The sequence below is a fragment of the Pinus tabuliformis genome, chromosome 9 (assembly GCF_031772625.1).
Source record: "Pinus tabuliformis cultivar Carrire ecotype Pingquan chromosome 9, CPIR1, whole genome shotgun sequence".
Classification (NCBI taxonomy): Eukaryota; Viridiplantae; Streptophyta; class Pinopsida; order Pinales; family Pinaceae; genus Pinus; species Pinus tabuliformis.
Genome location: NC_142307.1, coordinates 1,341,612,174 through 1,341,626,621, shown reverse-complemented (window position 1 = coordinate 1,341,626,621; position 14,448 = coordinate 1,341,612,174). Strand labels below are relative to the sequence as shown.

Genomic DNA, 14,448 nt, shown 5'->3' with positions numbered 1-14,448 from the left:
GGTTTCCCTACATTGGGCTTTGTCCCTCGCTAGTGCCACATCTTGTGTCCTCTTATCTTGGCTTGTTTTCTACGATTTATGTTTATGTTCTATCTGCATTTTACTATCATGCTAAATGTGATTGCTAATCTGGATTGATATTGAGCTAAATGGAAAAATTGAAAATAAATTGCTCTAAGAATAGAACATACCAAAAATTAACACTTTTACTTAACTTGATGTACTTGTAGTTAGTTCTTCTTTACTTGATTATTATAGTGTTCTTTAATCATCAAACAACTACCAAACAATGAAGAACAATGAGACAAGAGGACACAAAATGTAGGTTGCTAGCCAGGGCCAAAACTTCTCCTCTTGAGAGGAAAACCCACAAGAATTCTTCTCTTCTTATAGAATGTTCAAATGACGAATTCCAAGACCTATGACCCTTGACAAAGACTCCTCCAAGACCAAGTCAAACCTCTTCTTGATGAACTTGCTTCTTCACTTAGTCAACCCAAGTCAAACTACTTCAAAACTTCCTCAGCTTCACAAATTCGGACCTGCTCTCTTGACTACAACTTTCGGCCTCCTAGACCTGTAATTTTCGGCCTCCTGTAATCACTACAACTTCGCACATGTGACAGATTTAGGGTAGTTTTGATCTTCTCTCTCCTTCGCTCAAATTGCTTCCTTCTCCTTAGAATTTCGGCTTGTACACTTGATCCTTTTGCCACCTGATTTCATCCTTCTATGGTGACTGCAATTTCGGTCTTTGCTGCTGCAGAAGATGCCCTAGACAATTCGCATGTGTGAGATGAAGGTGGCCCAAAACAGTCCTTAAATTCTTCTTCTTCCTTCCTTCGCTTTCTCCTCTTCTTCTTCAATCAATGTCCTCAAATGTGGTCGACTTCCATCTTATATATAGGCTTCCTGGAGCCCTAACAGGTCGACTCATCATCTCTATAGGCCGACTTGTCCCTGCTTGTAGGTCGACATCTCTTCTTGAAGGCTGACTTGTCTTGGAGGGTGTCTTTTGACATTTTGACTTTACAATAAATTTCTTTGACTTGATACATGATGCCCAAATGGGTCTTATACATATTACAATGACTCAATGACAAAACCTAGAAGCACTCAATGGGTGCTTGACCTACAAATAAAATGACTTTGAGCATGAAACCCATGCTTCAAAATAATAATAATAATAAAATTTATTTACATAAAATCATGATTACATTAGACATTATGAAGATCGAACCTAGTTACACATTTCAACAGGACCCAGCCGAGTTCAAGAATAGGTAAGCTTGTTGTGTTTTATGTTGATGAATTGCTATGGTGGTAGGGTTGTTCCAGGGGTATTGAACAACAGTTTTATGTGCCCTAGTACATTGAACAAGGAGCAGAATTGTCACTGTTAAGAGGGCAGTCTTGGAAGTCCTAGTTCTGTCATCTTTGATGAAGCAATGAGATAGTGTGAGGGATGTTTTGTTGTGCCCTAGGGATTGATCTTGGAGCAGCCAAGAAGTCAGTCAAGAGGGTTGGTAGATGTGTTCCCTAGTTCAGTGAAAAGAGAGCAGTATTGTGTCCCCTAAGAAGCAGTCACTCATAGCAGTTGAGAGGGTGTTTAGAGGATTGATTGTGTAAGCCCTAAGTACAGCATCTTGGTGGAGCAAGAGGTCTGTAAGTGGGCATATTTGAAGACCTTATGAGCAGTGACCTTTGAAGTGGCAAAGCATTGCTAGAAGGTAGCTAGTTCAAGACCTAAGATCAGTCATCTTGAAGCAGCAGGAGTGATTGGTAGAGGCAGATTGGTCAGATGGAGATGCAAGCATTCTGAAGTTGCAGAAGTCTTGTGAGTAGCAGAAGAGATGGCAAAGGACCTGCCAGAAGTGTTCAAGGTACGTGGAATGAAAGGGCTGTGGAAGCGCTACATCAGCAAGTAGTCAAGTGTATCTTGTTCAGAGTAAATTGGTGATCATAAGTTGTTGATCCCAAGTCCTAGTTGTTCTTGCATCAGGGCTAATTGTGAGGACCATGACCCCTGGTACAGAAGCCCTATGTTTGTTGTATTAAAGATTGTAATATAAGAAGTTTTGGGTTGAAAATTTTCTTGTGCGCTAAGTTGATTCACTGCTGTAAATTTCTGCTGTGCAATGTGCTAGTGTTGTGGTATTTCAGTGTGTTTTTTATGGTGATCTTAGACATAAACCGAATTCTGAAGTGCCGAGAAAAAATCAACAGAAGATCCCAATATAGGCAAAGATTTTGATGACATAGTATGATTTTTTTGGATGTTAGAGGCCATCTAGGGCCTGTTTTTTATCAATTTTCGGTTCAAAGATAGTTTGCACTCGGTGTTATTTTGGTTATGTGCACCCTTACATGCTCTAGAAATGAAAACTTTTGCTTATTTGTGTATAAATGCTTGGATTCATATGGGTGCACATGAATATATGTGTTTTCTTTAAAATTTGAATATTTTATGTGTTTTTGGTTGACTGGTTTTTTGGTCCTGGTTTTTTTTACCGGTTTCGGTCTGGTTCTAACCAGTTCCCGGTCCGGGGACGTCTACTGGTTCGATGACCGGTCGGTTCTGGTAAAATTGCCTTAGTCCATTTAAGGAAGCCCCCCTGTGGTTAGAAAATCAACAACCTTAAGTGAGACAGGTTTAGAGCAAGGTGACATTGACTCTACACCTACATAGTTAAACTGGACTCCTTTCTTGTTTTGCAAGTGATATTTTTGGATGCTAAGGTCTATGGGCTCTAAAGCATTAGCTGAGACTTATGAGTTAATGAAATACATTAGTACATTTATTTTATGCAGTCATCCATGTTGTAAGATGGCCATACTACTATTTATTATGATAGAGTGCATCAACCATAATCTCTAGGGTTTGGACTTCTTTCTACCACAAAAAAATGACTTCTCTCATTGTTGGGCATCTGTTCAGAATCATTTCTCTAATATTTTGTGAGTTGCTTTAAGGTGTATCATATCTATTTGGGTGGCAGAGTGCTTCTATTTATCTTTCCAGGGCAACGACTTTGGAGCCCTATCAATTTGGAAGCAGTGTGTTTCCCTTTTTGTTTTGTATCTAGCTTATTATTAATAATATCTGGGTATTTACTGAATGTGGCAGCTATTCCCAGAACACTTGATTATATTTCTGTTATTTGGGTATATTTTGTTCTAATCTCAGTTTTGTGCAGTTTGGAGTACATAAGTTTACTTTGTCCACAACCTCACAGACCACCATATGAATATACCAATATTTTAAGATGCTCACAGAGATTAATTTTTCAGACTGCAAGATCAGATGCACTTACCATTGCCCATAAATGGGCCCCACCATCCATCACTACTTCTATGAAGATGCTTTGCTAAAGCCCGCGCTCCCACTGTCAATATATTTCCTCGAACCTCCAAAACACACAACCAGCTTGCAAATAAGAAAACAAAATATTACAAAAAAAGCACAGGCAGACAGTCATTCATTTTATCTTTAAATCATGGATTTACTTTAAACTGGCTTTTGAATCAAACCATAACATAGGGCAAGGGAAATAAGTTATAACAAATGGAAAACAAATAATGCGTGCACATGTCAGATGTGTTCAAAACCAACCCTAACATTTTCAAAATGGGATTTATCATTCACTCTAGAAATCACAGATCTTTCACCTCTTTGATATGCATTACAGTCTGTTTGTTGATAACGAAATGATCATAGATTGCAGTTTACAAACATTAACACTAGACAAACAAAACCTTCATAGGCCATGAGAATTTAACTAAGAAAAAGAACAAATATATTTATCATATATTTTCTCCAATATCTATGCTGTACGATGATAGAATATGTCAATATATTTTGGAATGGAAAACAACAAACACCAAGCAATCACTTTAAATAAAGGTGTCATTTTTAATAAACGGAAAATCAACTTTTATATGTCTACAAGAAAGAGACCGCTCTATATCACATTCTGTTTATCCCTCAGATAAGGTTTCAGCACATTCACTGCTTTTGGTAAAAGATAAATACCTTTCTTTTAATAGAAAGATGGAGAATACTTACCATAACAACAGCCATCATGTTGTAGACTGCATGCATGAATGATGAGAAAAACCCTTTAAAAGAATTCAACAAAATGACCACATAAATCCCATTCATAAACATAAATAACATATCACTCTCTTGTGACAAATCATGCCATTTGATTCAGAAATGGAAAACAACCAAACAATAAGCATTTCTAGACACTTCAATTAATAAACAGCAAAATATATGAAAATAGAAATTATTTATTCTTAACTTACCTCTCTAGAAACACTTTTTAGCACCTATTCTCCTACTATACAAGTATCATTCAAGGAGTATACCGTTGAATTAAGGAAACATAATTGAAGATCACATTCAACTGACAAAACTTGCTAATATCCTCACCACAGCCACAAGAGATTTATGATAAAAGCATAGCTATGCACTTACATTTATCTGTACCATGTTCATACTATTCCTATGCAGTGACTTTGAAATCAGCTTTATAATAAAAGTTTCATGTTCAGTATCTACTGATTATAATCCATCTTAGTATAAGCAACTTTGGAATGTAAAAATGTCATACTGGGCGGATTTCCAAACTTACATTTGGATTGTTAACAGCTGAGAATGAGGACAGAAGAACAGATCTTGGAGGTGGAAGTGCATCAGGAACAGTTCCAGTTGTGGATCTGAGTCCCAATAAAGCTGTTACTCCTTCAACTTGCAAATCCTGCAAAAAGTTCAAGCATGTCATCATTGCTTATGAAACTAGTTTTAGTCATTGAAAATAAGAAAATAGAGATTAAGAGAAATGTGGATAAATCTAGATTGTTTGACAAATGAAAAAGGAAGACTATTATATCTTGATATGGAAGTACAGAATAATGTAGCCTCAAGAGTACTATTTATAAATAAACACTACAATAATGGGATAAGTTTACTATTGAGCCAGACCTCAAGTGTGTATTAGAATTTTAGCTCTTGAAGTATTTACACTACAATAATATAGAAATCATATATATTTGTATAAGCGTCAGTTTATAACTTAATAGCACGTGATGAATGTAAAGTTAGACGTTGTAGTTAGGGGTTAGGGTGGTTGAACCACCATAACCACTTAGTAGTCATATAAAATATACAATGTGAGACATGATATCATGTGTCAGATTTTATGACTACACAATTAATGATAAAATCAATTCTTTATTTGATTTTTTGGTTTTGCTCCCTCCCAGAAACAGTTACAAACTCTTCGCTTTCGAGTGCCCCATCTATTACACAAAATGGTGAAGAATTCACTAGTTATATGGTATACCTGTTACCGCTCAAACTAGTAGGGGGCCTAGGATGGGTTCCTATAGAGCAACTACTAGGTCAAGTGGCAATAATGGAGCCATAGCCCATTGTCACCTCAGCTAAAGCTCACTGCTCATTATGGACGTTCACTGATGGGAGGGGTCTCGGTATTATGGAAATCACTAAAAATAATGCATCAATGATGTGAAGGTAGTGATTTATATAGCCTGTTCAAAAGAGAGGCTCTAATGACAAGAATTGCATGCTTTAGAAGCAAAGTGAATGACTCCACAAAGAGGGCTAGAAGGAGACATAGACCTAGGGTTGAGGAGTATTTCTTGATAAGAAGTGCACTAGACCAAAGAATCCTAGAAGAACAGGGTTTCTAAGCAATCCTTGTGAAATTGGAGTGACAAGATTGTGGGACCACAGAGAAGCCCTAGTGGACCTATTACCACACAAACTAGCAGGGGACCTCAAAGGGGTTCCTAAGAGGGAAACTGCTAGGTTAAGGGCAATGGTGGAGGCTTAGTCCATTGTCACCACAGCTAAGTCTCCCTACTCTTTATGGACTTTCATCGATGGGAGGAGTCTCGGTGGTGTAAGGATCACTTGTAAAGTATATGTCAATGGATAGGTGGAAAGTGACTCTGTAAACCTTTTCCCAAGGATGGAGTGAAGAATGGAACTTGCTTGCTCTTTAAGCAAGGGACTTGGTCCTCCAGGGGTAAGGGGTGAGGATTGGAGGGTTGAGGGAGAAGGAATAGGCTTATAGACAAGGTTCTCAATCCCTATAATCCTTGGGAAACTTGGATTCCCAAATGGTCCTTGACAAATAATCTTTATTGAGAAGTGCGACCACACAGGGCCAAGTGGACCCAGCCCAGGTTCGGGGATGGAATGCAACAACCAATGATGTTTCTATCCTGGACAAGGTGAAGGGAAAGGACCAAACAAGAATATTTACTTCAAAAGGTTGAATTGATCCTGTTGAGGTCTAGCCTTAGGGATGCCTCGGCAAAATTTGATCATGGAGCTATGGCTTGGAATTCCAGAGATTCCACCGTTAGAATTGCCTCAAATTTGGAGGAGAGGGAGTGGACGCACCAGCACAATAGTCTGTAGGAGATCGAAGTTTTTCCTTGGGTCAATTCCCAGGAAATTGATGCCCTAGGTGATCTTTGACGGCTAGACTTGGGAAAAAGTGGTAAAAGGTGAAAAAGGTGAAGAAGAAGACCACCCTTTTAGGGATCAGTGCCTAATCCACTTAGAGATTTGGAGTCAAGGATGATGATGAGTAAGAACTTGGTTTCTTGATCAAGGAGGCCCGGAAAGTCAGTTTCATCCAATGTCAAGAGAAATAAAAGAAAAGTGACCTTCAAGCATTTATACTTCAAAGCAAATGATGCAAGCTTATCGAGACAAATAATATCTACGACATTTCATTCATATAACATTGGCCCATACCTTAAATTAGCTAAAACATGCTTAATTCCACATTTCAATTATGCAGCAACTAGCCTTAATTTTATCAGTATGCAGTAACAAGAATAGCAACGTTAAAATTTACTTACAATGTTATAGAGTATATCCAACCAGCATTTCGTTTGAAAGACAGGTCCAAGACAAGAAAAATAGCCCAAATCCATACGTCAAAATTCATCCATCTCCAAAAAATATCCTCCAAGGAAAAAAATGCGAAGTTCTCTATGATTAAAGAGATCCAAAGTCAAGTGATGATCCAAATGAATGTATCTAACATCAATATATAGCCTCCTAAGGATTTCGAATTAGCCTATGGGCCTACATTAGCCCCTAAAGATAAAATAATGTGCAAATAAAACCCCTATTGGTGACAAGCCCACCAAACTAGCTCACAAGTTGAAAATAAGCCTTATAAGGGGCCAAATAATAATACGTACATGTCGTGGGGCCCTCCAAAGGCCTAATAGTGTCATTAAGTGCCATACTGAGGAATAAATTCCTCGGAATATGATGGACAAGGGGGTAGCCCCTTGTTCTGCAAGTAGTAGACCTGTGGTGCTCCCAGTGGGTCCGAGGGCACATAAATGACCCCATGGGTCTCCATATGAATTGGAGATGCCCGTATATACTCTACAAGGGTCTGAGTGGTGGAATGAATGCTGCTATGACATCGCACAAGTCCTGGGACAACTGCCAAGAGTGTGGGGCTCCTATGGGGGCCTACTGGGCATAACGTACCAAGCATATCACCATCATCCCAAAATTGGATCACCAGTAGTCTCTGAGCATCAATAAAGATCCATAGAGTGTTGTTTGTTGTTGTAGAGGCCAATGGCTCTCTATGCACACCCTACATGTGCCAATGTAGACATCTGGGGGTTAGGATCCCGTATAGGGAGACCAAACCCAAATGGAAACCATCTATAATCCTGCATAAGATCCAATGTGTCCCCTAGGCTTCCAATACAACCATTGGGTAAAAGAATTTACAAACCATGGATAACAAAGTGGGCACTTCATAATGGCATGCCCTTCCGTAGTGGGCTTTGGCATGTGTTACTGTCTCCAAGCTCCAAAGGGAGTTAACCAACTACCTTATTAGCTGGTTTCAACCCTAAAGGGGATAGTATGTCCAAGTTACATCCCTCTATTGGGGGTGGCAAGTGATAAATAAGTGGAATGGAGTAGGGAATGAGAGGGGAAACCGTGGGCCACATATTGGGGCATAGGGGTCGCTGGATAAGGGGAAGCCCACACCTAGGTATGTAATGTGTAGGAGGGAGCAATCATGGTACATGAGGTGCCTCGGCCTTGATTTTTCCACCCTTATGTATATGCCTTTTATGAATTTTCTTTAGTTAACTGATCGGGGCTCAAAGGACAAGAGCATGATGTGTAAGATATAGCAGTGATTATCCCCTTTTAGGTAGGGCGGTTCATTGCCCTCTAGGGGTTGGGACCATCATGAGTTCTTGAATGATGAAGGAGGCTCATCTAGGGCCTATGGAACCAGGGTGATGACCATGGATTGGGGTAGAGCTCATGTATTGGCTTTTGCCCACGTGCTAATTATTTTTGTCCCGACCATCTTTTGCATTTTGTGGTACAATTTCCTGTTAAATGTGGCCAATTATGCTTTTTTTTCTTTTTCTTTTAGCTGCTTCAACCTTCGAGGCATCATTCCAGGCCTGGCCCAAGGTGGGAGCAAGGGGATAGGGAGGCTGGCCCTATGTGAACCTAGAATGGAAATGTGGACCCAGGTTGGAGAAATGATGAATGGGGGTATAATGAGTGGAAAGGGAGTTCCAGTAATATATGCGAATAAAGGAGCGGGACCACGCACCCAAAATCGAGTTTTCCCAAGTAGTACCACCCTAGAACCAAATGGTCAATAAAGGAGATCCCACGGGACTAAGATCCAAGGGTAACATCCAAAAGAGATCAAGGGGACAAGAGCACAAACTAAGCCCACCCTTTCCGCCAAATCCCCCCATCAATCCATACCCAGAAGTATCCATGATAAGTAACCCAATACTCAAGTACCAAATGACAAGACATACCTTTAGATTCAAGAGACCCACCTTCAAACATATGATCAATACAGGTGGGTGAGGGACCACATGGCTGGCTCAGGTGGCAGAGAAATGGCACAACGAGCTAGTAGGAGGCTGCAAGGGGTTGCTGGCTATCGGTTGAAGTTCATCGTGGAGAAACATTTCTCCTGGGGATATCACCCATGAAGTGGTGGGTAACATCTACCTCCAACTGGGACGTGATCTCTCAAAGAAGTGGACGAGGCTGCTCGAACATGAGGTCACGAGAATTCCAGCAATCTCTTGGTCACCATAGACCTATTATCTGCACATGTCAAAGATCAAAGCCACGGGGCAACATGTTTTTCACTGTGTCTTATGATCACCCATGTTTAATGTTAGCCCATAAACCAACAAGTAAAATATGCAATTTTATTTATTTATTTATTTTTTACCTAAATGCAATCAAATCTATCATGAGAAACATCATATGTGGTTAGTTCTAATAAGAAAATCAACATGCAATGCATCCTACCCTAACATGCATATAGTAATGTTAATACTAAGTGTAATCATAAAGCTAGTGCAACCAACATATCATCATATCGATATACATATGCCTGCTAGTATGATTACTCATGTAGAAAATCCCAACGAGAATGTGGGTACAATCACATGGAGGATGAAGCAGGTAGGAGGCGGGAAAATATGATCTCCATTCGAGGTAAAAGGAAGCCCTAGGAGAAGGAAAATAAGTCAATCTAGAAGTGTAGGGCTTTCCCTCTAAGTACACAATGGTGGAATGAAATATCGTTATCCAGAACTCCCTATCACAATCATTGTATATAATATTATGCTTTGCAGATGCCGCAAGGTCGTGATGAGAGAGGAACCAAGGGTGAGGGAAGAGCGGAGTGCAACAAATAGGTTGCTCATGGTGGTGGCCACATTGGAGAGGGGACATTATGGAGTGATCACAATCGTGAGGATATGCCTTGGAAGATAAAGAATAGTCAATGAGGGGTTTTCCCTTGACATTATACTCAAAAGGGAAAAGGGCTCAGGCTCACTTGAGATTATATGGCAAGGGGTGAGGGAATCACTTGAGGAAGACTCAAAGTGATGAACAAGAGGAAAATAAAAAGGGGACGGTGAAGTGTCATATTCAACGGGTTTTTCTTCCCCAAAATCATAATTTAAAGGTTCCAACAATTCGAATGTACAATCATAGGTAGGAGCCTTATCGATTTCCTCATTATTAGTATCAAAGATTGGGTTTTCCCTAAAAGGATAATCGATTACTTCCAACCGCCCCTATTCATGCAAGGGAAAGTCATGATTCTCCTTCCCAAGGACATCGATGGGTTGGTCATCATAAATAATGCTTGAGAGAAAGGGAAAGCCAATCTCAGCCTCATCCTCTTTGTCGGTATCATAAATGGGAGCACAATCGAATTGAGGGCCAACAATTTCCCATTTCTCCATTTCAATGTGAAAATAATCTCCAATGTTTTTTTCCAAAGAGCCCATGGGATCACCTTCCTCAAGGTTTTCAAAAGGAGAGTCATCAGGAGTGATATCCTTGAGAAGGGTAAGGTTAGTCTCATCTTTATTTTCCATAGCCTTATCTTCCCTAACATACGAGTTCATAAAATCATGTGGGCCCAACAAAGACTCATCTTCCTGCTCACCCCCCCAGATCATCAAAGTTATCTCCAAGCTCTTTAGTGAGATCTTCCTTCGGGGCTTTATCACATGTGACAGGAGGAGGGTTCTCTTTAGAAATTAAAGGGGAACTTGAGACATGTTCCTCACCTTTACCAAGATCCCTTTTAAGATTTTCATTACGTAGCTTTTCCATAGAGGCATCTTTGAGATCCTCCCACTCCTCATGAGGGATGCCAACCCATCTTTTAGGAAAAATACCTTTAAATTTGTCATAATCAGTGGTAATCTCATGAGGGAGGGTATTATACCAATCTTTAACCTGACCTTCAAGTGATAAGGCCAATAATCTCATAATTGTGTTTTCATTGCCAATCCTTAGTGGGGCTAAGACCCAAAAGATGTCATCAAGATGTACGTTGGGATCTTTGTTGGGACTCCCTTTGAACTTAGGCATCCGACCTTTGATCCATGCTTTGATTTCTAGGCGCTCCAGTACTACGGTTTTTATAGGGAGAAGGAGGAAAACCTTGCTCCTCGAAATAGTCCATTTCGTATGATTTTACAAAACGGAGTCGCCAGGGTGAATGTAGATATGTTAATAGATGCTTGCTTCACCCTACAAGCATTAACTTTGAAATTGAATGAAGAACTAGGACTTCGTTCTTCCAATGGAGTCGCCAATAATAATATGTCAATATGTCATATGGGGAACAAAACATGTGTTTCGTGTCCACGGCAACGACGCCATAAATGTTACCACTCAAACCAGCAGGGGACCTAAAAGGGGTTCCTAAGAGGTCAACTGCTAGGTTAAGGGCAACAGTGGAGGCTTAACCCACTGTCACCACATCTAAGTTTCCCTGCTCTTTACGGACTTTCACTGATGGGAGGAGTCCAAGTAGTGTATAGATCACTTGTAAAGTATGTGTGAATGGATAGGTGGAAAGTGACCCTGAAAACCTTTTCCCAAGGATAGAGTGAAGAATGGAACTTGCTTGCTCTTTAAGCAAGGGACTTGGTCCTCCAGGGGTAAGGGGTGAGGATTGGAGGGTTGAGGGAGAAGGAATAGGCTTATAGACAAGGTTCTCAATCCCTATAATCCTTGGGAAACTTGGATTCCCAAATGGTCCTTGACAAATAATCTTTATTGAGAAGTGGGACCACAAGGGGCCAAGTGGACCCAACCGAACAACCCAGCTTCGGGGATGGAATGCAGCAACCAACGATGTTCCTATCCTGGACAAGGTGAAGGGAAAGGACCAAACAAGAATATTTACATCAAAACGTTGAATTGATCCTGTTGAGGTCTAACATTGGGGATGCCTAGGCAAAATTCGATCCTAAAGATAAAGCTTGGGATTCCCGGAGATTCCATTGTTAGAATGGCCTCAAATTTGGAGGAGAGGGAAGGGACCCACCAACATCGTAGCCTATAGGAGATAGCAATTTTTCCTTGGGTCAATTCCCAGGAAATTGATGCCCTAGGTGACCTTTGAGGGCTAGACCAGGGAAAAAGTGGTAAAAGGTGAAAATGGTGAAGGAGATGACCACCCTTTTTAGGGATCAGTGCCTAATTCACTTGGGGATATGGAGTCAAGGATGATGATGAGTAAGAACTTGGTTTCTTGATCAAGGAGGCCCGGAAAGTCAGTTTCATCCAATGATGAGAGAAATAATACCTATGACATTTCATTCATATAACATTGGCCCATACCTTAAATTAGCTAAAACATGATTAATTCCACATTTCAATTATGCAGCAACTAGCCCTAATTTTAGCAATAACGTTCAAAATTTACTTACAAAGTTATACAGTATATCCAACCAGCATTTCATTTGCAAGACAAAGCTCCAAGGCAAGAAAAATAGCCCAAATCCATACGTCAAAATTCATCCATCTCCAAAAAATATCCTCCAAGGAAAAAAATGTGAAGTTCTCTATGATTAGAGAGATCCCAAGTGAAGTGATGATCCAAATGAATGTATCTAACATCAATATATAGCCTCCTGAGGAGTTCAAAAGCCTATGGGCCTACATTAGCCCCTAATGATAAAATAATGTGCAAATAAAACCCATATTGGTGACAAGCCCACCAAACTAGCTCACAAGTGGAAAATAAGCCTCACAAGGGGCCAAATAATAATAATATGTACATGTTGTGGGGCCCTCCAAAGGTCTAATAATGTCCTAAAGTGCCATCTTGAGAAATAAATTCCTCGGAATATGATGGACAAGGGGGTGGCCCCTTGTTCTCCGTGTAGTAGACATGTGGTGCTCCCAGTGGGTTTGAGGGCACATAAAAGACCCCATGGATCTCCATATGAATCGGAGATGCCTGGAGATCCTCTGCAAGGGTCTGAGTGGTGGAATGATTGCTGCTATGACATCGTACAAGTCTTGGGACACTTGTCAAGAATGTGGGGCTCCTATGGGGGCCTGTTGGACATAATGTACCAAGCTTATCACCATCATCCCAAAAGTGGATCGCTAGTAGTCTCTGAGCATCAATGAAGATGCGCGCAGTGTTTTCTGCTACTGTGGAGGCCAATGGCTCTCTTGCACACCCTACATGTGCCAATGTAGACCTTTGGGGGTTAGGATCTCGTATAGGGAGACCAAACCCAAATGGAAACCACCTGTAATCTTGCATAAGATCCAATGCATGCCCTAGGTTGTCAGTACAACTAGCCATTAAAATAATCGAGTAAAAGAGTTTACAAACCATGGATAACAAAATGGGCACTTCATAGTGGCATGTCCTTCCGTAGTTGGCTTTAGCATGTGCTACTGTTTCCAAGCTCCAAAGCAGGTTAACCAAGTACCTTATTAGGTGGTTTCAACCCTTAAAGGGGATAGTATGTCCAAGGTACATCCCTCTATTGGGGATGGCAAGTGATAAATAAGTGGAATGGAGTAAGGAATGAGAGGGGAAACCCTGGGCCACATATTGGGGAATAGGGGTCGCTGGATAAGGGGAAGGTTGGAAGCCCACACCTGGGTATGTAATGTAAGAGGGAGCAATCGTGGTACATGAGGTGCCCCGACCTTGATTTTTCCACCCTTCTTTATATGCCTTTTGCCTTTTATGAATTTTCTTTAGTTAACTGCTGGGGTTCAAAAGACAAGATCATGATGTGTAAGATATAGCCGTGATTACCCCCTTTTAGGTAGGTCGGTTCATCTCCCTCGAGGTGTTGGGGCAATCATGGTTTCCTGAATGATGAAGGAGGCTCATCTAGGGCATATGGAACCAAGGTGATGACCATGGATTGGGGTAGAGCTCATGTAATGGCTTCTGCCTACGTGTTAATTATTTTTGTCTCGAACATCTCTTGCATTTTGTGGTACAATTTCCTATTAAATGTGGCCAACTATGCTTTTTTTCTTTTTCTTTTAGCTTCTTCAATCTTCGAGGCATCACTCCAAGCCTGACCCAAGGTGGGGGCAAGGGGAGAGGGAGGTCGGCCCTATGTGGACCTAGAATGGAAATGTGGACCCAGGTGGGAGAAATGATGAATGGGGGTATAGTGAGTGGAAAGGGAGTAATATATACGTATAAAGGAGCAGGACCACCCACCCAAAGTCGGGTTTTCCCAAGTAGTACCACCCTAGAACCAAAAGGTCAATAAAGGAGATCCCATGGGACTAAGATCCAAGGGTATCATCCAAAAGAGATCAAGGGGACAAGAGCACAAACTAAGCCCACCTTTCCGCCAAATCCCCCCATCAATCCATACCCAGAAGTATCCATGATAAGTATACGCAATACTCAATTACCAAATGACAAGACATAACTTTAGATTCAAGAGACCCACCTTCAAACATACGATCAATACAGGTGGGTGAGGGACAACATGGTTGCCTCAGGTGGCAGAGAAATGGCATAGCTAGCTAGTATGAGGCTGCAAGGGGCTACTGGCTGTCAACTGAGG

General features: G+C 40.8%; 1 protein-coding gene across 5 annotated transcripts in view; it reads right to left on the bottom strand.

Moving 5' to 3' along the window:
- Positions 1-14,448, bottom strand: part of LOC149153480 (uncharacterized) — a 421,588-nt gene that overhangs the window by 45,552 nt on the left and 361,588 nt on the right. For 2 of the 5 annotated variants that reach the window (XM_089440521.1, XM_089440520.1), the window contains exons 8-9: positions 4,638-4,763; positions 3,315-3,408 (exon numbers count right to left, since the gene is read on the bottom strand). In XM_089440521.1, the coding sequence (XP_089296647.1) occupies positions 3,315-3,408; positions 4,638-4,763 (220 nt within the window). Of the gene's footprint in view, positions 1-3,314; positions 3,428-4,637; positions 4,764-14,448 lie in introns of all 5 variants that reach the window. The other 3 variants (XR_016262822.1, XM_089440522.1, XM_089440523.1) reach the window with 3 other exon arrangements.